Source organism: Salarias fasciatus, chromosome 16 (assembly GCF_902148845.1).
Source record: "Salarias fasciatus chromosome 16, fSalaFa1.1, whole genome shotgun sequence".
In the NCBI taxonomy this organism is placed as follows: domain Eukaryota; kingdom Metazoa; phylum Chordata; class Actinopteri; order Blenniiformes; family Blenniidae; genus Salarias; species Salarias fasciatus.
Window position 1 is genome coordinate 21,545,243 of NC_043760.1, and position 24,575 is coordinate 21,569,817.

The window sequence follows — 24,575 nt, forward strand, 5'->3', positions numbered from 1 at the left end:
TTAGAGGTGCTAGTAGGTGGAATTGTAGGCTGAGATGAGCTGTCCACCCTCTAATTTTAAGTTCATAGTTGGCGTACAAAGTCTTCTTTCCTCGTGACTAAGCTTGTTTTTTTTAGGACGACTCTTCTTGGAAGGAGATGGTGGCTGTGTTTAAAGCTCTGTGGGTACAAACACTCCACACAGTCTGGCGGTGCTCATTCGGACGAAACCTTCACAAATATTTGTCCTGGACAGTTGATCTGAGTCACTGAGTGTTTTTCTATTTTTACTTTTATTCATCTCATCTGCATGTGTATGTGTGTTGGGGGGTTAATCCCCTCCCACAGAGCCTTTACTCCATTATTCCCCTCCAACTTTCACACTCTTATGTTTGTCTCACACAAATTACCGTTTTTTTTTTTTTCTTGGATGCCAATAATATTGCTAATGACTGTTGTGCCATGGGAAATAAAAAAGCATATCTTTAATTTGAAATACCTGATAGGTCTTTATATGCAGTCTGTAACCATGGTAACTGTTGCCCTATTGGTTTTACACAAAGTCTTTGTCAAACTGTTTTTATAAAATCCCCATAATGCCTATTTTTCTTCTAAAAATGCATGGTTTTTTGAGATTTTTGACCCTTCACTCACTTTGGGAAGAAAAGCTTATGTTGGGAAACGGGTAAACCATCACCCCCACACTTCTCCCCCCAAGATTGGCCCTCCTGTATCAAACCACTGCTAGCGTTTTCCGAGCTCCCTTTGGCCGATAGATTGACCGTGCTGTTTGTAACGTTTGGCCGGATAGGCCGAGTTGCCCACGTGGGATTGTGGAAAATCCGGCTGACGTGAATCCGGGGTCTAGTCTTTGTCTTGATCAAACCCCTGAAGAGGACAGGCAGTGAATGGAAGAGGGGAAACGGAGAGGGAGGGAAAAAGAAGTACTGAATAATAAAGCGTGGGGTAGAACGGGAGCAGGAGATGGACAGAGAACGACAGAGACAACAAGAAAAGATGCACAAGAGAGCACGGCAGAAAAGAAAAGAGTTATGGACTTCTTTCTACATTCCTGCGCCATCCCCCTTTTCTTCAGACTCAAACAATTGCCACTTTGTGTCACTGTGAGAGAGCTGGAGGTCATTGCCTCTGCTTTCCATAGGCAGGCTCCGATGCATTCCTCTGGGCAGCTCCCAGCCAATCGGCAGCCAAGGAGGAAGAGCTCCGGTCCAACTAGTCCCCAAGAATGTATCAGCCATTGATTTGTTTCCAACATGACCCCTCCTGAGCTCACACTTTCCAAAAACTCTGCTTTTCTTTTCTTTTTTTTTTTTTCCTACTTCACACTCTCAGCGCTATCTTCCTGCTCTTACTTTCCCCTTTCACTTCTCCCTCCTCTTTTTCTCCCCCCCCCCTCACCACTGTCTGGGCTCCTCTCTCTTCCTGCTCTCCCTGTCCTGCAGCTGGTAGCACTTAAAGTGTAGAAGAGTGCGGTGTGTTTGGTGGGGGCTCTGGGAGCCTGCGCAGTACCCCGAAATATGCTCCGCTTTCCACACCAGCAAAATGACTCCTCCCTAATAAAAACACTCTGTTTCTCATCTGCTCATGTTCCAAACACACACCGCCCAAGCCCGGAGACTCGGACTTGAGAAAGAGACAGAGAGAGAGAGAAAGACCCCAGCTATGGGAAAGGCTCTTTTCTCAGTGGATGTTAATAATAGGTTAACACAAAGCCGATCTCCGTCTCCTCCCTGATACAAACGCATCATGGAAAGTGAACAGACCCTCCAGCCCTGGGTGGACTTCTCTTCTTTTCTCTTCTTTTCTCTTCTTTTCTCTTCTCTTGTACAAAAGCAGTTTTACAATTTTAACTCATTTTTTATTTTGTTTGTGACACATGCTTTGTGGTGCATGGATGTACAGTATGCTGTTATGTTTTAATGATACAAAACACCTTCAATATTAACGTGGCTGTCCAGTCATGTGAGACACAGACACACTCTATTAATTCAAGAGAGGATATGTCCGTGTTTCCACTGCAGCAGGGTGAAATTCATCTCCGCTTAATAGCGATTAAAGCCACTTCACCAGCAAACCTGGCACAAAAAATATCCTTTGAAATCTTAAGTGAAGCAGGGCTGCTCATGCATCGATGGTGAGAATCACCCAATTAAACTCACATAAGGCTCCTCCTTTACCTCCGGTTTAGCTGTAATGGGTGGATGAATGAAAGTCTTCCCCTGTTTAAAACACCTTCATAAAAGTTGGAATCCTCTCCTCTCCTCTCCTCTCCTCTCCTCTCCTCTCCTCTGATGTAACACTTTCACTCTCTCCCTCCACCATCAGGGATTTCCCTCCGCGAGCCTGTTTGATCACCAGCGGTCATTCACTTTGCTTGTTTTGTTGCCGCTGTTACATAACAGCCTGAAGGGCCTTTTGTTTTTCGGGTTTGCCGTTCGCCTCTCATCAGAGAGTGAAAGCAGAGAGAGACTCACTCAAGCGCTCTTTCCTGTTGTTTCGTCTTTTGTCCACGTTATTTCAAAACCTCCCTGGATGCCGCTCACACACTTCTTTCTTGTCACTGTAGCCACGGTAACCAGACGAAGCATCTGTGTGTGCAAGCGCGCGCCACACTCATGTTTACGTAGCTGCTGTGCGTCCGAAACGGGCCCGACAGGTAACCAATAAGGTGACTTGATGTTATCACGCTGCCTCCAGGAGGGATTACGGTTATTTAAAGGAAACGGCAGAAGCAGAAGCAGATTAAAAATAACCTGTGTTTTCACAGTTTCCAGTGAGTCAGCTGGCCTTCTCTTTTAGCCTATTTTAATGGTTACTGGCAACTGAAGGGATCATTTAACAATCTCTTAGTTTGCAATAAGTGCACAGCGTGCTCAGGTTCACGTCTAAATGTCAGTGCAGTTGCCTCAAAGTCTGTTCGCCTGACCTTCAGGAAAAAAAAGCTTTCCTTAACCAAAACATATCTGTTTTACCACATGTTGGTTTATAGCAGTGTAATGAATTTTTACCTCTTCCCCATCTTTTTTTTTCTTTTTTCCCCCTCAGAAATTCAGACGGAGGGTGCAGGAGTCCACCCAAGTCCTGAGAGAACTGGAAATTTCGTTACGGACAAATCACATAGGGTGAGTCACTGCAGGACCGTGTGAAAAAAACGTGTGCAGTTTTGAATGTCCGGGGTCTTGTTATATTACATTGAGGGGGGAAAATTGGAGCATTCCAGACACCCGGAGACACAGACGTTGACATTAACCTCCACCACCATCCCCCCAATTCCTATCTGTGCTCTGACCTAACGTTACACCGAGAGCCATGTGGCCGTGCCGAAAAGATGAATCGATTGATTGTTCCGGGTCTGGCTGAGACACGAACTGTCTCTGGAAGGAAAAAAAAACACGCTTCGGCTCGCAGTATTCCATTGCTTCGATCCGCCATCCAGGGAAGACGTCAGTCCAGATATTTCTAAAGAGAGCATGGTCTCACAACAGGTAAAACACAGGAGGATTCAGGTATTCCAAGATAACGAGCCTCAACCTGCTGCAGCTGGTATTGATTGAGGGCTGCACAGTCGGTGTTGAGGAGAGATCAGTATCTCCGGGGTTCAGATCTCCGGGGGTCTCAGTGTTGTGTCTTTGGGCCGTGGTTCTGACGAGGCATCCTGGTATTTAACAGTTGTACTGGGCTGTCTGCGCTCCGTCAGATCCACGAGGCTTTGTTTCAGTTTTTAATAACCAAAAGTACAACTTTCCTACATTGGTAAACAAATGCAATAATCATGTTCAAATATGATCAAAGGGCAAAATTAATGTGTGAGCTGCTTGTTTGATGTGTTCTTTACACTTGTTTTTCATTTTTAAAGAACTTTTTATTTTGTTTTTCAGTTCGTGTACAACACTTTGACTCCCTGTGATTATTTTAAAGTATTTTTTTAAATATAGATTTATTGGTTTGGATTGAACTGAATGATTTTGGTATTTAAAACTTCAAAAACATCTTCCATGCAGCGTCAGACATTGGAAATGAATTGCCTCGTTTCTCAATTAAAATACAGTTGCGCGTCATTCGGAGTAATAGCCGACAACATTTCAAATGTTGTGGAATGTGCCTGAACTGATTTTATTTAACTGCAGTTACACTTGTGGTGTTTGGGCACAACACTCAGTAAAACTCGACAAATTAATTATTTAGAGTAGAATTGAGATGGGACGTCGTTTAAATCCGAATCCGTATGCTGGTGTCCTTTATAAGTGGTTTATAAGTCTGTATCTCACCCGAGACTCGGTGACCCCTTTAAGGACAGGAAGAGGCTGCCGTGGGAGAAACTGCCGGCCACAGACGTTTCTGAACTACAACTTTTAAACCTTCTGTTTTTCCCTTTTCCTCCCTCCTGCGCGCATATTACTTTACCTCAATTTGCCTATTTCACATACTTTCATGCAGATTATCTCATGTCTGAAAACAGTGTCCCCCCACAGTCCTGCTCAGCGTTTACACACCGATCAGAGGCAGCATGTGACTGGCACCGCATCTCAGCCATCGATGGATTAGCTGTTCATAAATCTTATGTTGGTAAACTACATTACAGTAATGAAGTATTTACTCTGGATTAGACAGCAGAGGAATAGGGTGTGTGGGGATGGGCTGGCTGCACAATGCCCCCCTGTCAGTCAGTGAATAATTACCGCTTCTCTTCAGAGGTGAAATTTATCAATCATGTTGGCTGCGTATAATAGAAAGGTTGTCCCTGTGCGAGCCCTGCAGACGCTCAGCCCGGCCTGCTGCCTGCCAGCGTCTGACGTGGACGTGGTCACCGACATGTGGTCAATGGGAGGATTGTTACCGAGTGTCCTGTGGTAATGATTACCATGTGGTCCGCTGAGGCCACGCCTCCCCAGAAGTGGCCCCTCCGGCCAGCAGTTTACTGGATACTCCTGTTAGTCCTATTCAGACTCGTGTAGTTACACCACGGGGAAGCTAATAAATACGCAGCTCGTGCATTTCTAAAGCAGGTTCGTCTTACATCTTCGCGAGCGAAGCGACGCTCAGACGCCTGCTCGTGTGCGATTATGTTTATGCCCGCCAAATCTCTCCAATCACTCGGCAATCAGGCCCGTGGAAGCAGCCACGCCTCGTGTGATTCGAAATGACACGTTTATAGCAGGCTATCAAAATGAAGATTCTCTAAATCGCCTCACGATGCTTATAAATATGAAGGGGGGAAACGGCGCATACCGAAGGTAGCGGGGGCTTTCCTGTGAAAAGCTGAGCGGAATAATGAATGAGAGCATGCAAAGCGCTGAATGGGTGGCCCACTCGAGTCTCTGTGAGGAAGGTGAGAATGGGCTTTTGATCACTCAGCGGGGCCCGAGTTAAAACGTACGTGTGTGAGAGAAACGGATAGTGGAGAGGCACTCTGCATGCGTGGAGGCCTCTGCAAATGCAAACACGTGCATGTGTGATGTGTTTGCTGCTCTGAGCCCACAAGCTTTGATGTCTGTCAGACCGGCTCTGCAGTTGATACTGATGGAAGGAGAGATGAGCTGAATTATCTGTAAAAACAAAACACATCTGTGTGCCCAGGTCAGGCATAAGCTGCGGGATTACAGAGAATGTCAGAACTTGCTTGTGTGTTATCTAATCCGCAATCATAACCTTTCAAGAAAAAAAACTAAATCTCCCAGCAGCAGTGTTTAAAATCCTCATATTGTAACTACTTTTTATGAAATTAAAGTTTCTCATTTTGTGTTTTTAAACTTATTTTCCACTCCTCAGATGGGTGAGAGAGTTCCTAAACGAGGAGAACAAAGGCCTGGACGTGCTGGTGGAGTATCTGTCCTTTGCACAGTACGCCGTCACGTAAGTCACTTCTATCACACACACACACAAGCAGCACAACGCAGCCATTCTCTCTCCACACACACACCGCCGCTGCTGCCTGCTCGGCAGAAACACTGAGTCACTGGAGGCTCATCGCTGACACACTGGCACTGTGCTTCATACCAGCCATATGCTTCTATTCGCGGACTGAGTTGGGTGATTATTAGTCATTCACAGAGAGCCTGTTCAAGGCCAACGAGCCAAACAGTTGAATTTTTCATCCAAACCCTCCATTTTGCCATATGTTATTATCGGCCGTCCACATTACCAGCGGTTAGCTGTTAAACGGTGTTTTCCCAGCGCAGCTGCAGCAGCATGTAAAATTCATGGAAAGGACGGGTCTGAAGCAGTGATTTTCCCTTCTCACGTGCATGCAAAACATACATACTTTGCCAGAGCAGTAAGTAAGCAGAGCACAGAACAGAGATTTGTAGCTCGCCTGCTGCCAGCGATCATGTGATTTATGTACGGTAGTCATTACAGGTTTTCAGTAGAATCGGATTCTATTTGTGCTGGCCCCCCCTCGGGGTTTGCCACAGCAGATCATGTGATGCGAATGTTTAATTTGGTAGTAAGTTGTTGCTGAATGCCTATCCTGTCACAGCCTGTGGGGTTTGGGTTTTCAAATTCGTGCTCAGGCAGCCACAGTAGCGGGATTCGAACCAGCGAGATTTCAGAGACAAACCGCCACTTCCAGTTAAATCTTACAATTAAAAACTTCTCATAGCTTTGTAGTAAGTTCCATAGCACAATATGAGAGTGTCCAATATCATGGTTTATAGTTTCCCACTGATTTAATGCCCACATTTCTTCTAGCAGAATGAGACAAAATGTTGGTGTTGTATTGAAATTGCAGTGCAAAGCTAGAATCCACTCTGGGATGGGAATTTTTCACTATACTAGTCAAAGAAATATGATATTTGGATGAATATTGGGTTTACATGAATGATTGTAGTCAAATCATTCATGTTTTCTTACTTATGTACGTCTGTTATTCAATTATTCAACCACTGAATACACTTCGCCTAATAACAAGGTTTCAGATGTCCTTGAGAAAATGTTTGGTCTTTGTTGTGTTTTAAAAAGACAGATCGTGTTAATGTAGTGATGAGATGAGCAGACGCGGCTCAGGTCGTCGAGCAGCTTGTTATTCCAGGAAGTGTCTTCAGGCAAGACAACAAAAACCTCAAGTTTTGGGAAATCTTGCAGTCACCACGTGTAATCTGAGAGTCTTCCTCGATGTGTTGACATCCCGTTTTGTGTCCCGGACAGTTACGATGGGGACGGTGTGGAGAACAACCCTGACCTGTCCATGGACAAGTCGAAGCCCTGGGGTCGGTCGATAGAAGACCTGCACGGCGGCACGCTGCCGTCCCCCATCACTGGAAACGGTATCACCCGAGTCGGGAGACACTCCACACTAAGGTATGATACCAGCGACCGAACCCTCCGCCGGTTCACAGGAGTCCTTGTAATGGTTCTTTCTTCCTGGTGTTTGACTGTAGCCGTGTGATTATTTTAAGAAGTCACACATTTCATAAGATGCCTCAGTCTCAGTCATGAGGTCTGTAAGACTTTAAATGGCTTAAGACACATGCGAGAGGAAAATGCTGCTTGTCCACAATTCTTTCCCTGTCAGTCCCACCGTGCGCGATCAGGACTTGAGCGACGGTTGTCTGTAGAAACGCGAACAGAAGAAACACGACAAGGACGAGTCTTCTTCCACAGGGGGTTACTTTACGGGGGTTATTGTGTCGTAAACGCCAAACAGACTCTTTTAACTGCAAATCCTGTGTGCAGAGGATTTCACAGCAGTTTATTCATAAGCCCATGCTAATATATGCTCGGAAGCACAAATCCCATTCATTTGTGCATTATTTCTCTAATCCGCCCTGTCATTCCATTAATGTTGGGGCAAAGCACTCGTGCCGACTTCTGTGACCTCTAATCCTGCAGTTTGAGGAGGGGAACTCGAACATGTTTTATACAATGAGCGCCATTGATTCAATAAAGCACATGTCTTCTCTGTATGAAATCCTTGCTCGATAAGAAAACAGGACTTTTTTTGTCACTCATTCAGTAGATCTGTTTTTGTCACAAACATATTTTAAATAGGTTTTCTTGCTGAATATGAAAAATGATTGCATTCTTTTTCACAGATCATTCTTTAATGTGATTTAACATTCTTCACTCACTTCCCTGTTGATTTCTTCTTAATCCATGTTTACCACATGCTATGGATGTATTGGTGTAACGTCAGGCCTTCATTGACCCCGTCCGCCCTCCTCACTTCACTTCACTGACACACACAGTCCATCCAGATGCGGCCTTTGTCCGTCCTCACTATGGAGCATGTTGTGTGTGTGTGTGTGTATGCGTGTCTGCTGTTTTCAGTGAGGATGACTCTGTTTTCTGTTCTGTCCCGATGTTCTCCAGTCATCTGCTCTTTTGTCTGCCAGTCTTCGAGAGCAGGCAGGTCTCAGCCTCACGCTGTTGGCTCACAGAGAGCTTTTCTGCTGCCATAACCCCACGTCCCTATTACACACACACACACACACACACACACTCACCCTGCCTCATTGTACTTTCTACCTCCCTGCTAGCGCTGCCCAGTTTATGTGTCCCGCTGCCTGTGTGTCGGGGATGTGAATTATTTGTACTGCCTGCCCGCCCCCCTCCTGTGCTTGAGACCGAATTCTTCTTTCCTTGGAGCAAATGGGCTTTTCTGCATTCATTGTTTCTGCTTCTTGTCTCCATGTGCTGCTGCTTGTGTGGCTCCCTAAATGCAGAAACCTGCTTAGTTTTAAGCACTGCCTCGTTTAAGCTGCACTCGAATCCAGATAGACTTAAATCAATTCTCTGATTCATTCTTTAATATCTCATGTCACATTTATTAATAATCGCTTCTGCTCTCAGCGGATTTTTAATTCTTCATGCTCATTTTTCCCCTTATACAGAGTTTTTTCCTGCTTTGCTCTTTAGATTAGACTTTAATCTAGAATAATCAATACTCACTGATGACTACTAGTGAATTAAATCTTCTTCGTGTCTTCTTCAAACTGCGCTCTTGAAGGACACAGAGCACACTCCACTGTCCAAAGTGTTCTCAAATAACACGGTATGTCTCCTGAGCTACGTGAAGATGCTCAGTAACATGTAGTTGTGTTTCTGCTATGTTTTGTAGCCTGTTATTATAGCTGCAGTGTTTGATGTTTTTTTTTGTTTTTTGTCTGTGGTGGTATGTAGTGTGTGTGTAGTTGTTTATGGTCTTGATGTTGTGAGGGAATACACACTCACACACACACATACACACATACACACATATATAAGCTCCACACAGAAAGTCTGGATTCAAACTAGGGATTTTCTGACTGTGAGGCGAGACTGAGGCGACGCCTCTCACGCAGGATTCACCGCAGTGTTGTTCCACATAAAGTCTCATGTCCAAATCTTAGAGGTTGTATACAGAACAGCAAATGTTTTTCATGATTCTTACGTTTCACTTCATTTACAGGAACATTACTCAACATCCTAAATGTATATTTAGCCTCAATATTATGTAAAAAGTTCATTTTCTTCCTGTGACTTAATCAAAAGGGTGAAACTTCCATATAGTTGAATTTTTTACAGATAAACTGAAATATTTCAAGCCTATTTTGCATCATTATTTCCATGAAATAAAAAAAAAATGTCAGTATGTGAAATTGTTATTGCGTAAGATCAGATGTTTTCTTATTTTTTTACACAGCTATCATGATTTAAATATAAAGAAGACACTTAACATTTGATTATTTATTTGTTGTGAGTGTAAAAAATAACTCACAAAGCAATCACATTTATACTTATGTTGTGATTGTTTTGTGTCATTTTTTTGACCGATTGATCATCAAATTTTTTTTTGGACTTGAAATTTTCAGCTTCAATATTTGGTTCTTCTCTCATCTGAAAAAAATGTGATCTTCAATTTTGTTGTTTTTTTACAGTTTCTTGAGATTCTTATTTTCTCTGAAACATTTAGCAACACAGTGTTTTCCCTAACGTAATAAAATAAGTTAAGTTTATTCATTCCCAACATGTCAGAACAGGTGAAGGTGTTCCGTTCTGCTGCTGTTGAGTAATCGGTTCTGTTACTGTACCATACGATGAAAAAACACTTTGTTCATTCACTTCCTGCTGAATGTGACACATCTTGATAATGAACAGGATGAGTAAAAATAAAAAACCCCAGACAGAAGATGATATTTGGGGCTGTGTGGTGCGGATGCTCCAGTTCTGTCAGACAGAGCCTCATGAATCCACAACATTTATGTTCGGAAACTCGTTTCGCACTTGACCACGACTGCGCTCCTCTGACTGGGACTGTTATCAACACACAAAAACACAAGTGTCAGATTTACACATGAAGCAAACCTTGCTGTAGGATCCTGAATGAAAGAAGCGAGATCTAAAGTTAAAACGAGTCCTCAGATAACTTTCTCTGCAAAATGTTTCCGTTTCATTAACTGCTTCGGTCCTTGGCACACAGTGTTGTGACTCGCAGAGGAGTCATGGCTTAAGGCGAGGGAGCTGACACGAATCGACATGTCTATCAGTAGCCTGAAGACACTTTTTTTTTTTTTTTTTTTTTTCTTCCCCCGTGAACTGGTAATTGAGCCTCGTGACAACAGTCTGAAAATAAGCTGTTAGCTCTGCTGCTCCGGCGGTTTTCCTTTATAGTGAGAGCTACGCCACAAGAAAAGACCTTTTTTTATTTTTGTAAATAAAAAGCTCTACTATCACTGTGCTGCATGCAAATGGCCCAGCTGTTATTGTGTAAAGGACATTAAATGAGAACAATTGAAAGAAGGCGTCCCGTGGCTCCATGTGTCGCTGCAGACTATATGGTCTTTGTGTCTGTTAATGTATCGCAGCCTGGCAGTTTAACACCCTCCACGGTAAAGGAGCTGTTGTGTGAAGATGCCTCATTTGTAAATAGCATCTGTTTTCTTATCGAGTTAATCTAGTCTTTCTTGACTCTTGCAGTCATTTAGTTAAGTATTTATTTCCTCTGATCACATGATTTCTTTGTTTTTTTTGTGTTTTCACTTCTTAACAATTTTTAGATGCAACACACTGCCAAGCCGGAGAACGTTAAAAAACTCCCGACTGATCTGCAAGAAGGACGACGTCCACGTCTGCATCATGTGCCTGCGAGCGATCATGAACTACCAGGTCAGTCCTCTGCACTCTGCAGGAAGCATCCCGTCCTCGCCGACTGCAGGCCCCTCCGGGCCGAAGCTCACTTCTCGCTAAGTGAGGCCAAATTCAGGTTGCTCCACTGCAGGGCCCCCATATTTTATTTATCATGTACGAGATTCCCCCGCTGCTTATTTCAGTGGCTCCACTTCTCTCTTAATTAGCTTGTTTGTCTCTGTCTCTGTCTGTTATTGTTTGTCTTGCAGTATGGCTTCAACATGGTCATGTCTCACCCACATGCTGTGAATGAAATTGCACTAAGTCTCAACAATAAGAATCCAAGGTACGTTCAAGGAACTTCTAATTAAGTCCCAATTTTTATTTGCTTTTGTAAACATATTCATGCATAAATAATTCAGTGAAGTGTTTGAGTTCAGTGGTATTTGGCCCACTTGGACTCAGATCAGCGGTAAACTGGCTCTGGTGCACCTGCACAGTCCGACGCCGAGCGAGCGTCTCTGTTGCCTGTTGCTCCGAGGCACATTCATCCCAACAGACGGGTCACGGCACCGCCGGCGCTCTCTCCACTCCACTGACTGCTCACCCAGACAGATACCACAACAGCTCGAGTGTGCGCGCGGCTGTGTTTTCTCTTCATGCTGCCGGGGTTTTACCATTTCCTCAAAAGTAAACGTTGAAGCTCCTCACATCACCTGTCACCTCCCGTCTCGTCCGGGTGGAGAAATCCTGCATGAGCGAGCCGCAGACAGGACGAGCAGGACACGTCTGTCCTGTCAGCGTTAACATAAACAAACAGGGAAGCTCGCTGAGGTTCAATCCAGTGGTAACAACACTGTTTTCACAGGATTGTACCTCAGCAGGCGAGGGCAGCAGCTTTCTGGACTATATAATGGAAATTCGCCCCAATCGATCGGCCTCATGTTTTCAGCACAATGGGCGATGTAATCGTACCTCGTCCCGCCCCGAGTCTGTACTTGTTTCGAAAATACATGAAGTGAAAACAGGAGTTGAACTGTCAGTGTTGTTTTCATGCAATTAAATGGGTTTACACTTTATTTCCAACTGATTCTGCTTTTAGGATGATTCTAAAATGGTTCAGTCATTGTCTTATAGCAGAATAAGAGTCCATTTTAAATGTAGTTTTATTGGGTTTTTTTTTTTTTTACGTCTGCTCTGTTTTCTCTTTCCTTCTTGTGTTGTGTTTACATTCTTAACTTTTAGTCATAGTTAATTGCATTAATTGCAGTTGTCTGCAGCATCTTGAACTGTAACTTGAATGTGATTTTGTTTTTATGTTTTTTAACAGGACCAAAGCTCTGGTCTTGGAGCTGCTGGCTGCCGTTTGTCTTGTGAGAGGAGGCCACGAAATCATTCTCTCTGCGTTCGACAACTTCAAGGAGGTACGGGCCGCTTGTAGCGGCGAGGGAATCGCCGTCGGGCTGCGAGGAGTAAAACATGTCATTAAACCAGACTCGGTCCTTATGAGACCTCTGAGCTGGGAATGAATTGCATTAACTCCCCGTCAACAGCTCGGTAATACACGGTGGCCCGGCAGCCATCAGAGGAAAGAGTTCTGTGCGGGTTGAGAGGAGCAGTGAGACATGGGTAATGGATCGCCTGGCTCGACCCCGGATGAGGTATTCTGGCTGCCGGAGCGGGGAGTGGGAGGTTTCTGATGGAGCGGATCGCCAGCAGACGCCCCATTTTGTAGCGTACAGCCCAGAAAACACGGGCCGACTGCAGCCGATGTAATATTTACACCCCTGAATGAAATATTGAGCGGCGCTCTCAGCGGCGCTGGCATTAGTGGGAGAACGCAGCGCTCCTAATGAGACCAACTTTTGAGAAATGGTTGTTATTGTACAAGCTGCAGGAAGTGTGTGAGGACCATTATTCCACCGCTCGGTGACGGCAGATTCTACTCGTTTCTTGTTTTTTTTTTTTTTTCGTACTCGGCTGAAAAGTGACACTCCCTTATGTAATGGTATAAGATCTTTTCTGCTTTGCGACTTGGATACGCGGGATAAAAGCAGGCCGCACGCCGAGCTGGCTCCAGGCTTTACGCTACGGTTTTTCGGATACGCTCCCCTCCTTCTTTCTTCCTCCCCTCCTCCTCAATTCTTTATCATGCTCTTATCTCCCTCGTTGCCCTCCAGATGAACCGTCTGAACTGCGGAGCGTCGCTCTCTTCTCTGCTTTCATCTCTCGTTTCTCCCCAATTCCACTCCAAATAAGATTTAATTAAACAAGTGAAAACTATTGTATAGTATGGTGATAAAATTGTTAACCAGATATAAGATGAAGCAATGATTTAGGAGCAGTTTGTGATCCATTTAAAGTTTTTTTTTTTTTATGTTGTGGAACTAGAATGATTTCAACTATTTTTTTTAAATGTTTCTTCATTTTGCAGGTTTGCATCGAGACGCAACGATTTGAACGGCTAATGGAGTATTTCAAGAATGAGGACAACAACATTGACTTCATGGTGGGCGTGCACACACACACACACACTCTCTCTCTCTCTTTCTCTCTCTCTCTCTCTCTCTCTCTCTCTCTCTCTCTGTTAATGGCTATTGATTGCTTGCAAAGCCTCAAAGATCCTCGTCAGCAAGACAAACCGGAGCTGACCTGTGAGCCGAGGGAGCGCAGACTGAACGTGTTGCCTCATTTAGAGTAACAGAGACGCTCACTTGAGTTTAGAGGGAGGGTTGCAGGCTGTGAGTTCGACTTACAGAGCTAACCGACCTGTTTTGTCACCTTTTTCACTTTAATATTTTATCCTCCATCCCCTTTGTTTTTAATCACTTTTAAAAAAAGAAAAGCAGTATGGACAGTGAGGAACTGAGTGGGACAGAAAGGCAGCAGTATAGACAGTAATGAGATTTCCTGTAATGTATGGTCCTGCAGACAGTGGCACTGCCTTTCCATTGTCGGTGAGCAGGATGGAAAGGATTAAAATGAACAGATCAGAAGGATAGATAAGGATAAGTAGTTTAGAGAAATAGCCGGAGAAGCCAGTTTGAGACGGGCTGGACTTCTGCTGACAGGAGACGGTTGATATATTGGAACAATGGAGCTGCCAGGCGGGAGGGGAGGAGAAAGGCCTCATAGAAGATTGACGCATGTATGAAGGAGATGCAGCAGCAGGATGGGATGGAGAGAAATGGAGGCAGATGGTCTGACGTGTGAGCCCCGAGCGGAACGACCTTTGATAACATCGAGCGAACTACGACCTTGAAAAAACATGTTAGATTTTCGAACTGGAAAGATGGAAGTGATTGATTCATTCTTAAAGTGAGCTCTTGAACATAATTTTATTGTTTACTTCAAAGCTATATCCGCCTTGATAACATCTCAAAGAAGAGAGAACTTCTCTTCCAGTGTTTTCAGACTCAGACGCTGTGTGAGTTTCTCTTCTCGGTACAAACTACACAGTTAGTGTATCAAAACACAGGAGCTCTGCCAAGTCCGTCAGTTTCTGACCAAGTGATGCAAATTAGCCTGGCAGAGAAGAATAAGAGACACAGTGAAGAAGGTGCCAGCTTGTACGTGATTTCATTCATCGTTCACATCCTTTCAAAGGGATTTAAATCTAACGGATAGGTTTGAATTGCTCCTCAGTCAGACTTAAAGTCAGTCCTCCTCACCGTCCCCTGACAGGACGTCACCTGGGAGCAGGACTGAAGCAGACAGCCAGTGAAAAGCTGCCATGTCACCCTGAAACAAGCGTGTGTGTGTGTGTGTGTGTTGTGAGGAGATCCCTCTTGATCTGTTGATGCGAGCTCCCATAAGGCAGCCGACGCCGTTGAACTGGCTGATTTTGTTAATTTGTTTTTCTCAGATCCTTTTAATCTGCTTGATAAACCACTCTGCCAGCCAAGCAGGCGAAATAATGAGGCTTTGTGCTCGCAGTTTCAGGGGAAGCGATATTAAAAGGCAACTGATAATTTTAATGAGCATAAAGCCAAATGAAGTGAGCTGATCTTCCAGAAAGCATCCGCCCTGTTGTAAATCGGCCCTGTACCGGCCGATTGTTTGTGTGTCATGATCACAAAGCACCTTTAAAGCTTGGTGATAGCCTCGTGCACTAACCGGAATCTCTCTGTTTCACCTCCTCCAGGTGGCGTGCATGCAGTTCATCAACATCGTGGTGCACTCGGTGGAGGACATGAACTTCAGAGTCCATCTACAGTTCGACTTCACCAAGCTGTGTTTGGACGACTACTTAGACGTGAGTTGAGATTTAATACCGCAGGAAGTCAGACAGACATCCCGAACACTTCCGGTCCTAAAACCCAGAACAGAGCAGAGATAGTCATTACAGCAGCCCGGAGACAACCACCGCAGCGAATGATGGCTTTTCCATTACTTCATAAAAATCGATCTTGTACATTTTCATCTCCCTTCTTCTTTTTTTTTTTCCTGCAAAAACAGAGACTGTCTGTCTTGTGCAGTAAATTAAAGACTCTCACTCTTTGCCTTTTTCCTTCTTCCAGAAACTGAAGCATACAGAGAGCGATAAGCTGCAGGTCCAAATCCAGGCCTACCTGGACAACGTTTTTGACGTCGGCGCTCTTCTGGAGGATGCAGAGACCAAAAATGCTGCCCTGGAGCGGGTGGAGGAGCTGGAGGAGAACATGTCGCATGTAAGAGCAATCCAGTGTGGATCTCTGGAGTGGAGTTTGCCGTGAACTTCATTTAGATCTCACTCACCAGAAAAATCACCCAACAGTGTACATTTTACTGTACGGCTCTGCTGCGGCGTTTCATTTGCCATCAATGTGAATATTTGTTTATTTCTGCTTTTCGTAGATGACAGAGAAGCTGCAGGACATGGAGAACGAGGCCATGTCCAAGATCGTGGAGCTGGAGAAGCAGCTGATGCAAAGAAACAAGGATCTGGAATCCATAAGGGTTGGTTTTTGCTGTTTGTGCATTGATCTATAAATAAGAGAAATATTCATTAAGAGCTCACCTACATGTCAAACATCAGATTATTAGACATTTACTGTGCTCAAGTAACATTTTAAGATTAATATTGGTTTTGTTTCCCCTCTCAGGAAGTCTATAAGGACACCAGCTCGCAGGTCGTCTCCCTGCGGCAGATGCTGAAGGAGAAGGACGAGGCCATCCAGCGACAGAGCAACCTGGAGAAGAAGATCCACGAGCTGGAGAAGCAGGGCACCATCAAGATCCACAAGAAGGGAGACGGAGACATCTCCATCCTGCCCTCGCTGCCCTCCGGTGTGGAGGGTCTCCCTGCCGCCGCCGCCGCGGGAGGAAACGGCGTGGCAGCCGGTTCAAACCACGTAGCGATGGCAGGCGGCGCTCAGGCTCCGCCCCCACCGCCTCCCCCGCCTCCGCCGCTGCCCGTGAACGGCTCATGTAGGTTCAATATCAGCTCGGCATCGTTAATCAGAGCGATGGAGCAGATGTGTGACAGCCGAACCTGAAACCGTTTCTCGGTGTCTCATCATATCCATGTCTGACTTTTCTCGCAGTACCGAACGGACCATCGCCGGCACTCGAAGCCGCGGCGGCGCCTCCGCCGCCCCCGCCTCCGCCTCCGCCCCCTCCGCCTCCCCCTCCACCCCCGGGACTGTCCTCGGAGGTCTCGGCCTGTCTGCCTCCTCCGCCCCCTCCGGTCGCCCCCCCGCTGCCCGGCTGCGGGACGCCCACCGTGATCATGAACTCCGGCCTGGCGGGTAAGGCCTGAGTAGCTGGTGTGTGTTCGTCACTCGAACTCGAGCGCCAGCTTTAGTTTCTCTGAAGCTTTTGAGTCGGAAGACGCTGCAGCAGCGCCTGTGGATTCGTGTCGATTCCACGACTCGGTAAACAGTCGGACCCCCGCTAAGTTTTATTTTTAGAGTTGCCGATGCTTCGCTGCTGCAGCGCGCGTCTGAGATGTGCATGTGTAATCGTTCTCACTAACACTGCTGACTCCTTAATGATTTCTCTCTGAATTCTTTCCTCCTTTTGTTTTTCCTGCCGACCAGAGGGACCCATCAAACTGTTCTGTAGGTTCTGCCTGTCGTGTTTTGGTGTTTTGTCCCTGCACTCTTTCCTCTCCGTCCCACGAGTTTTGAAAATGGTATTTTCAGTGTCCCAGTTGGAAACACAGTCAAAAGTTTGACTTCTTTTAAATTATTCATGACATTAAGTTTCTCTACCACCTTTTCTCTTGTTTTTTTTGTTTTTTTTTTTACATTTGCTGTGAGACTTTACAGGATTTTAACCAACAAAGAAAATACCACATTTCAAACCTTTGCATGGTTTACTGTGACACGTCGCTGTAATGTTACCACTCTGTACATGTATGTGTGTGTGTTACACATGCGTGTGTGTTTGTGTGAATGAAGCATCACCACATCTCTGAGTTGGCTGCATGCTGAGACACAGTGTTCTGCGCCCGGCAGACGATTGAAGCGATAGCGGCTGCGCGGATCAGGAATGCTGTTTACGTTTCCCGTCACGGCGCTATCTCTCCGTCCCCGCCGACACCTCGCCCCCTGCGGCGAAGCGCGGTGCCGCCTCGCCGCTCGGCTCCAACGAAGCGGCTTCAGATCGCTTTAATCTGCCCAATAAATAGTTTGTCACCGGGCCCAGTGGGAAATCCTCCCCATACTGAGCAGGTGTAACCTTTGACCTTTGTCTCCTGCCTGAGGCTAAGAGTCTTTTCTTGAACACTGAACTATGTCACAGTGTCACGTTTGTTTATGCAGCCTTTATATGGACACAGAAGTAAATACATTTTTTTGAAATTAGGCAGCTCAAGCATGCTACTCGTGTGTTTCCAGTCCCAGAAAACCTCATCCACCACTCCACCTGCATGTCTGGGTGTGTGTTTGTGTGTTGTCGTCACGCTGTGCTCTCACTCCTCTTCTCTGGTTCAGCCGTCAAGATCAAGAAACCCATCAAGACCAAGTTCCGCATGCCTGTCTTCAACTGGGTGGCCCTGAAACCGAACCAGATCAACGGGACCGTCTTTAATGAGATCGACGACGAGAGGATACTCGAGGTAAAGCTGAGAGACACACACACACACACACATGAAAGCAGCGCATTAACTGTCACATGTTGCGTCTCAGGATCTGAACGTCGATGAGTTCGAGGAGATGTTCAAGACGAAAGCTCAGGGCCCGTCCATCGACATCACCATGAACAAGCAGAAGGTCATCCAGAAGGGGCCCAACAAGGTGACGCTGCTGGACTCCAACCGGGCCAAGAACCTGGCCATCACCCTGAGGAAAGTGGGCAAGACATCTGAGGAGATCTGCAAGGCCATTCAGATGTAAGTGTTTTTGCTCAGTATCGATGCATTTTCATTTTTTTGAACGGAGGCGAGGCACAACTGTAACCGTGCTCCTCGCCGCCCAGCTTTGACCTGCGGACGCTGCCGGTGGACTTCGTGGAGTGCCTGATGCGCTTCCAGCCGACGGAGGTGGAGATCAAGGTGCTGCGGCAGTTCGAGAAGGAGCGCAAGCCGGTGGAGAGCCTGACGGACGAGGACCGCTTCATGATGCAGTTCAGCAAGATCGAGCGGCTCATGCAGAAGATGACCATCATGGCCTTCATCGGCAACTTCACCGAAAGCATCCAGATGCTCACACCGGTGAGGGAATAAACCTTTTTTTTTTTTTTTCTTCTTATTTCTGTGAGCATGAGAGTAACGCCTCTGTTTCCTCGCAGCAACTCCACGCAGTCATCGCAGCGTCTGTGTCCATCAAGTCCTCCCAGAAGCTGAAGAAGATTCTAGAGGTAACCCAGTCTCCCGCAAGCGCAGCAACGTGCTGGACACAGCAGAGTTTTTTGGTTTTCATTGATTTTCACTGACATTCTGCAGATTATCTTGGCTCTTGGAAACTACATGAACAGCAGCAAAAGAGGAGCGGTGTACGGCTTCAAGTTACAAAGCTTAGACTTGGTGAGTTGCTTTCTGCTCAATCAAGCGAGACGTTTATGGCGATTGTTGCGCCCGTTTCTTCACATCTGTTCCCCCTTCTGCCTTTTCCTCCACAGCTACTCGATACCAAGTCGACGGACCGGAAGATTACACTGTTACACTACATCGCCAACGTGGTGAAGGAGAAGTACTCGCAGGTTTCTCTCTTCTACAACGAGCTGCACTACGTGGAGAAGGCCGCAGCAGGTGAGCTCTGATCCGCCAGAATTGGTGATATTTCTTTTCCACGTCTTGATGTTACGGTTTCTCCTCCCGCAGTGTCGCTGGAGAACGTTTTACTGGACGTGAAGGAGCTGCAGCGGGGCATGGAGCTGACCAAGCGGGAGTACAGCATGCACGGCCACAACACCATGCTCAAGGACTTCATCACGCACAACGAGAGCAAGCTGAAGAAGCTGCAGGACGACGCCAAGATCGCACAGGTGATGCGAGCTCGGCGCGACCAAAACCGCTACTGAGGGAATCGTCTTAAACCCGCTTCTCCTTTCTCAGGACGCCTTCGACGAGGCGGTGAAGTTCTTCGGGGAGAACTCCAAAACCACGCCCCCGTCTGTGTTCTTCCCCGTCTTCGTGCGCTTCGTGAAGGCTTACAGGGTGAGCGGGATAACACACACCTGGCACCCGCCTGCTGTCCTCGCCACAACGCTGAGTTTATTTTCCTATTCAGCCCGGTTAATTCCACAAAGAAAACCACAAAAACCCCTCTGCATTAGCCAGATTATGTATTCTGGAAAGAAAACACAGCGCAGGTGTGTGGTTATTGTTCAGCGTTCTCTAAATCCTGCAGTTGTTTTAGCTGCTTTCTCTTTTTTTTTTTTTCCAGCAAGCGGAGGAGGACAACGAGCAGCGGAAGAGACAGGAGCAGATCATGATGGAGAAGCTTCTGGAGCAGGAGGCCATGATGGAGGAGGACCAGAAGGTGAGTCTGCCTTTTGATCCCCGCGTCTTTCTCCTCCACCTGTGGCCCTGATCTGTGGGCCTGGAGGAGTACAGCTGGCTCCGCTCGGCTCACCTCCGCTCTGGATCACAGGATTAGCCGAGCGGCGGCTGCCTGCTGGGCCGACTTAAGTCTGGCTCCACCGTCCGGCACCCTGCTGAGACGCTTCAGGAATTATACAAACTTCAAATTCTGGATTCCTCAAGGTTTAAAAAAAAAAAATTGAGTTAAAAAAAAAAAAAACGAGATAGAGCAGTGAGAATCTTTATTCATTTGTTTGTTTTCCGTCCCAGTCTCCGTCCCATAAGAACAAGCGGCAGCAGCAGGAGCTCATCCAGGAGCTCAGGAGGAAGCAGGTGAAAGACAGCCGCCACGTCTACGAGGGCAAAGACGGCGCCATCGAAGACATCATCACCGGTAACGTGTAGCGGCCGCACAGCGTTAACATCCCGGGCGCTCTGCATGAAGCTCCTCCTCCTGCTGTAAATTCAGTCTTTAAAAACGGGATTCTTAACCGACTAACACGACGGCCGGCTGTTTTTAAAAACCGAGCTGTCGGGTGTTTGAGGACCGGCGGTACAAACACTCGCCGGCTGCTGATCCGGTGCCGTCAGAGTCGGAAACGTCTGATGATGTTTTTGCTCGTCTTGCTTCGTCTTTGCTTTGTAACATCTTCTGTACAAACGCAGGGCCGGGATGTGACAACTTCCTGAGTGTTAATCGGCCAAAAAATGACTTTAATCAATGGGCTGTGAAGGGGAGAGTTTAAAAGTATGTTTACAACATCCTCTTAAAGGTGATCTGTGAGATTTTTTAGTATTTTCTTCAGACCACTTACACAACCGAACATGACTGAGTATTATTACTTGGTAGTACGTAGACATAAACACTGGGACACGTCCCAAAAGTGAGGAAAACTCCTCATTTCACCACAGCAGTACTGTCACTCATTGCACATTAATCCACTTTTTATTCAAATAGAACTTCACTGTAATCTAAAGTAGCATTTATCCTGATTAAACCTCTCCTCGTAAGAAGTCTATTTTCTCTCCCGGGCCCTGATGCTGCTGTCGGGTATTTGCTTAGAGCTAACCTGTGCTGATCGCTGTAGGACTCTGCTTTACTCATGTTGTGTGTGTCCTGTTTTGTCCTGGCTGTTGTTGTTCTTGTTGTCCTCAATGCAGTGCTGAAGACCGTGCCCTTTACCGCCCGCACGGCCAAGCGCGGCTCTCGGTTCTTCTGCGAATCCGCTCTCAATGAGGAGTACCATTACTAAGCTTGTAGAACTCTGTCTCTTCTCAAAGGTTGCTGGAACAAAACGTTCTCTTCTTCTTCTTCTTCTCTCTCTCTCTCTCTCTCCTCCCTCCTCGCATGCCTTCCCTCACACTCCTCCTCTCTAACCATTCCACTCAGCGGCTCACACTTCGGACCCGTGCATGTGCACCGTGCCCGGTCTCATGGTTTTCTTGTGGAGACACACACTCCCTGAGTGTGTGTTTGTGTGTGTATTCACGTGTCTTCTCCCACCGTGAGCATGACAAGGTGGTGGGCTGAAAGGTTTTTTTGCACCCCTGCATGGAGTGTGTCACCCGCATTTCTCATCACTGTTTGATCAAGCATAATAATGTCACAGAGCCGGATCATCAGAGTCCACATGCTGCCATCTAGTGTCCAAACACTGAAAGCAAACAATCAGGACTCACTGTCTGTGTTTGGATCGCTCTAATGTTTACATCTGCTGATACACAGACATCTGTATCAGTGTGAGTCTTCGTTTACACCACGACTAATGTCCCGATGTGTGTCTGTGGCATTATAACTTGCTTTTCTCTGTTTTAATCAGTGTTTTTTAAATGATTGTGTGTTACAATGTTCATCGTTCAAACTGCCTGTGGCATGCCGATCGCTTCATCCCCGCTGCTTCTTTCCCACAATGCACCCCTTGCTCCACCCGCTCACACCCCCCCGGCTGCATGGTGACACTAATAATGCACAGAGATAACACAGTCCTGCCTGTGTGTGTGTGTGTGTGTGTGTGTGTGTGTGTGTGTGAGAGAGACTAACGTGCATCCAGATTGATTGACACTGTGTGTTTTGGTTCATTCATTCATTCATCCGTCCATCAGTGTTTCCTGGCTGCGTTGCATCCTTCGGTTGATTTTCGGTGATGAAGCCATTAAACACAACGCTCCTGTTTGTTGTGGAGTTTGTTTGTTGGTTTGATTGAGTCCTCAGAGCTCTCATCCTGCTGGTAGCCACTTTGCAAAGCAGTCTGGGTCTAGCGACAGGGAGTATGAAAGCTTGGTCCTCCTATGCCAGTCCGCCCCCCCCGCAGCTCGCTGCCTTGCTTTGCTGCGCCGCTGTCTGAGCAAACGCCACAGTGAAGGTGTCGGGCCGACGCTCTCCGGTCGGCCGCCTCCATTTTTAACCTTCATTTTGTCTTCTTTTCATCCAGCTCTAAAGAAGAATAATATTACTAAATTTCCCAATGTCTACTTGAGGGTAAGGAAGTCCTCCAGTAGCAACCCTGTAGTGGTGGATGTGTCCCAGACCTGGCAAGCACCTCTTTATTACCTCCTCTCCTGCTGTGTGTCTCAGTCATTCTCAGCTTTTATAGAAAAGATGCATCATCTTCCTTGTACGAGACATGCGGACGCTCTTTTAGCTTCCTGGCAGAGTGACGCCCCCCCGTAGCCCCGTGTCAGTCCGAATCCCCCGAGACGGCTGACCTGCAGGCATTTTGATATATACGTGTGTGTGTGTGTGTGTGTGTGTGTGTGTGTGTGTGTGTGCTTAGACCTCACACTGCTTTGAAAGTCAGGCTGCCAGCACTCTGAACATGTGGGCTCGTCAAAACGCCCCGACAGGATGACTGACAGCTCTCTTTATCCTCCTCTTCCTCCTCCTCCTCCTCTTCCCTCTCTCAGATCTGAGGAATCAGCCGTACCGGCGAGCGGACGCCGTGCGGAGGAGCGTCAGGAAACGATTCGACGATCAGAACCTGCGTCCGGTGAACAATGGAGAAGTGGTCATGTGACGAGGGAGCAGTGGAAGTGAAGCAGCAGCAGGAGGAGGAGGAGGAGGAGGAAGGTCAGCAGAGGGAGTGACAGGAAGTCTGATGCAGAGTGAAGGACGACAAGCGAAAGATGACGAGTGTGTGTAGCAACCTTTGGGAGGAGTATGTAAATATGTTACATAAGGATTCTCCACTTCAGCATCTGAACACGATGAAGGACTGGAACCAGAACAAAGTGTCCGGAAGGTTGATCCACGAACCTTCGACAAGCCAAGTGCCTGAACTTTTGTTTTTGTTTTCGACGCCGTCTCCTGTTTGTCTGTTGTTGTTGTTTTTTTTTTAATAATCTCACCTGGAGCAATACAACTCGACCTGGCTTTAATGTTACGACGTGTAGAAGTGGACGTGGAATGTAAGGGACGCGTTCCCGATTCGACGGCGAGCTTGTGGGCACATTCCCAAACTTCCATCCATTCCTCTTCCAAGACAAATGAGCTCAACTCGCACTTTTTAAAAAAAAAAAAAAAAAGTAAACATCTCGTGATGTTTAAGTCAGAGGGCCGATGATGGGAAGCCTTCAGAAAGTCTGCATTTGTAGAGATAAGATGAAGAAGGATCAACTAAAACAACACAAACTGAAAACCAGTTTAATGTGAATTTACTCTCGTTTAGTTTCTTACTCTGAAAAGCAGTCGGTGCGTTTCTGTCTCTTATCTGGTTTTTGGGAACAAACAGTAAAAAACTTCTTTACTGCTACTGGAAGATTTGATCGTTGCAACTGGACGTAATTCAGATTTCCATCTCTGTGAAAACTCTCCAGGTTACGGTTTGGCGGCTGCTGTGTCGACTCACTATACTGTAATTTTAATGTATAGTATTTAACCACTGAACATTCATTTAAGCTCCTGCTTTCATCATTAAAAGCAAAAGTCCACCACACAGATGTTTCCTAAATGTACAGATATTTTGCTACAGTGTTTTCTCTTTCTTATTCTTTTTTTTTTTTTTTTTACTTAATTCACTTTACCAGATGGTTAATATTGTAAATATTGTTTAAACAAAAACAAAAAAAAAAATTTTCATTGCCTTGTGCTTTACAACTTGAATGTTATTTTAACTTATAGTTCGTTTCCACTATTGTATATTTAATTAAGCCAAATTCAGCCAGAAATCGACCGTAGAGTTTAATCACAGGTGAAAATCCAGCCGATTCTTCTGATCTTTGCTGCACTAACCATGAAAACTAGCGTCTGTTTCAGCGGCTCCGCCCGAAGCACGTCGTCACGTTCACCGTCCGTCTCCCCACCCGTCTGTTACGTCGTTTCTCAGACTGGATAATACTGGCATGTGTTTGTTTTGTTTTTTGTAAACTTTCACCAGAAATGTATTTTAGGCAGTTTGTGCTTTATTAAAATAACAAGCTTTTTTTTTTAAAAAAAAAAAGAAATAGGTGATATGAGATTTTCAACAAAATATGATCAAATAAACTATTTACATTGAATACAGAAATGTTCCTGTCTCGTTGGATCCTCTTTGAGCTGGTTGGAACTTCCTGTGTGGTTTGCATGTTCTACCTGTTCACAGGGCAGG

At 46.0% G+C, this 24,575-nt stretch overlaps 1 protein-coding gene across 5 annotated transcripts in view; it reads left to right on the forward strand.

Annotated features, from left to right (window-relative positions):
• Window positions 1–24,205, forward strand: part of fmnl2a (formin-like 2a) — a 43,077-nt gene extending 18,872 nt beyond the window's left edge. The window contains exons 4-28 of one of the 5 annotated variants that reach the window (XM_030111588.1): window positions 3,045–3,121; window positions 5,769–5,852; window positions 7,146–7,298; window positions 10,976–11,084; window positions 11,315–11,391; window positions 12,376–12,469; window positions 13,480–13,554; window positions 15,190–15,300; window positions 15,566–15,715; window positions 15,882–15,983; window positions 16,130–16,454; window positions 16,571–16,774; window positions 17,066–17,086; window positions 17,963–18,087; window positions 18,158–18,360; window positions 18,447–18,681; window positions 18,759–18,827; window positions 18,913–18,993; window positions 19,089–19,218; window positions 19,291–19,454; window positions 19,525–19,626; window positions 19,856–19,951; window positions 20,263–20,386; window positions 21,154–21,273; window positions 22,897–23,022. In XM_030111588.1, coding sequence (XP_029967448.1) covers window positions 3,045–3,121; window positions 5,769–5,852; window positions 7,146–7,298; window positions 10,976–11,084; window positions 11,315–11,391; window positions 12,376–12,469; window positions 13,480–13,554; window positions 15,190–15,300; window positions 15,566–15,715; window positions 15,882–15,983; window positions 16,130–16,454; window positions 16,571–16,774; window positions 17,066–17,086; window positions 17,963–18,087; window positions 18,158–18,360; window positions 18,447–18,681; window positions 18,759–18,827; window positions 18,913–18,993; window positions 19,089–19,218; window positions 19,291–19,454; window positions 19,525–19,626; window positions 19,856–19,951; window positions 20,263–20,386; window positions 21,154–21,245 — 3,003 coding nt within the window. In that variant the 3' untranslated portion in view covers window positions 21,246–21,273; window positions 22,897–23,022. Of the gene's footprint in view, window positions 1–3,044; window positions 3,122–5,768; window positions 5,853–7,145; window positions 7,299–10,975; window positions 11,085–11,314; window positions 11,392–12,375; window positions 12,470–13,479; window positions 13,555–15,189; window positions 15,301–15,565; window positions 15,716–15,881; window positions 15,984–16,129; window positions 16,455–16,570; window positions 16,775–17,065; window positions 17,087–17,962; window positions 18,088–18,157; window positions 18,361–18,446; window positions 18,682–18,758; window positions 18,828–18,912; window positions 18,994–19,088; window positions 19,219–19,290; window positions 19,455–19,524; window positions 19,627–19,855; window positions 19,952–20,262; window positions 20,387–21,153; window positions 21,274–22,424; window positions 22,525–22,896 lie in introns of those variants that run through there. The other 4 variants (XM_030111587.1, XM_030111590.1, XM_030111589.1 and 1 more) reach the window with 4 other exon arrangements.
• Window positions 24,206–24,575: the final 370 nt, after the last annotated feature.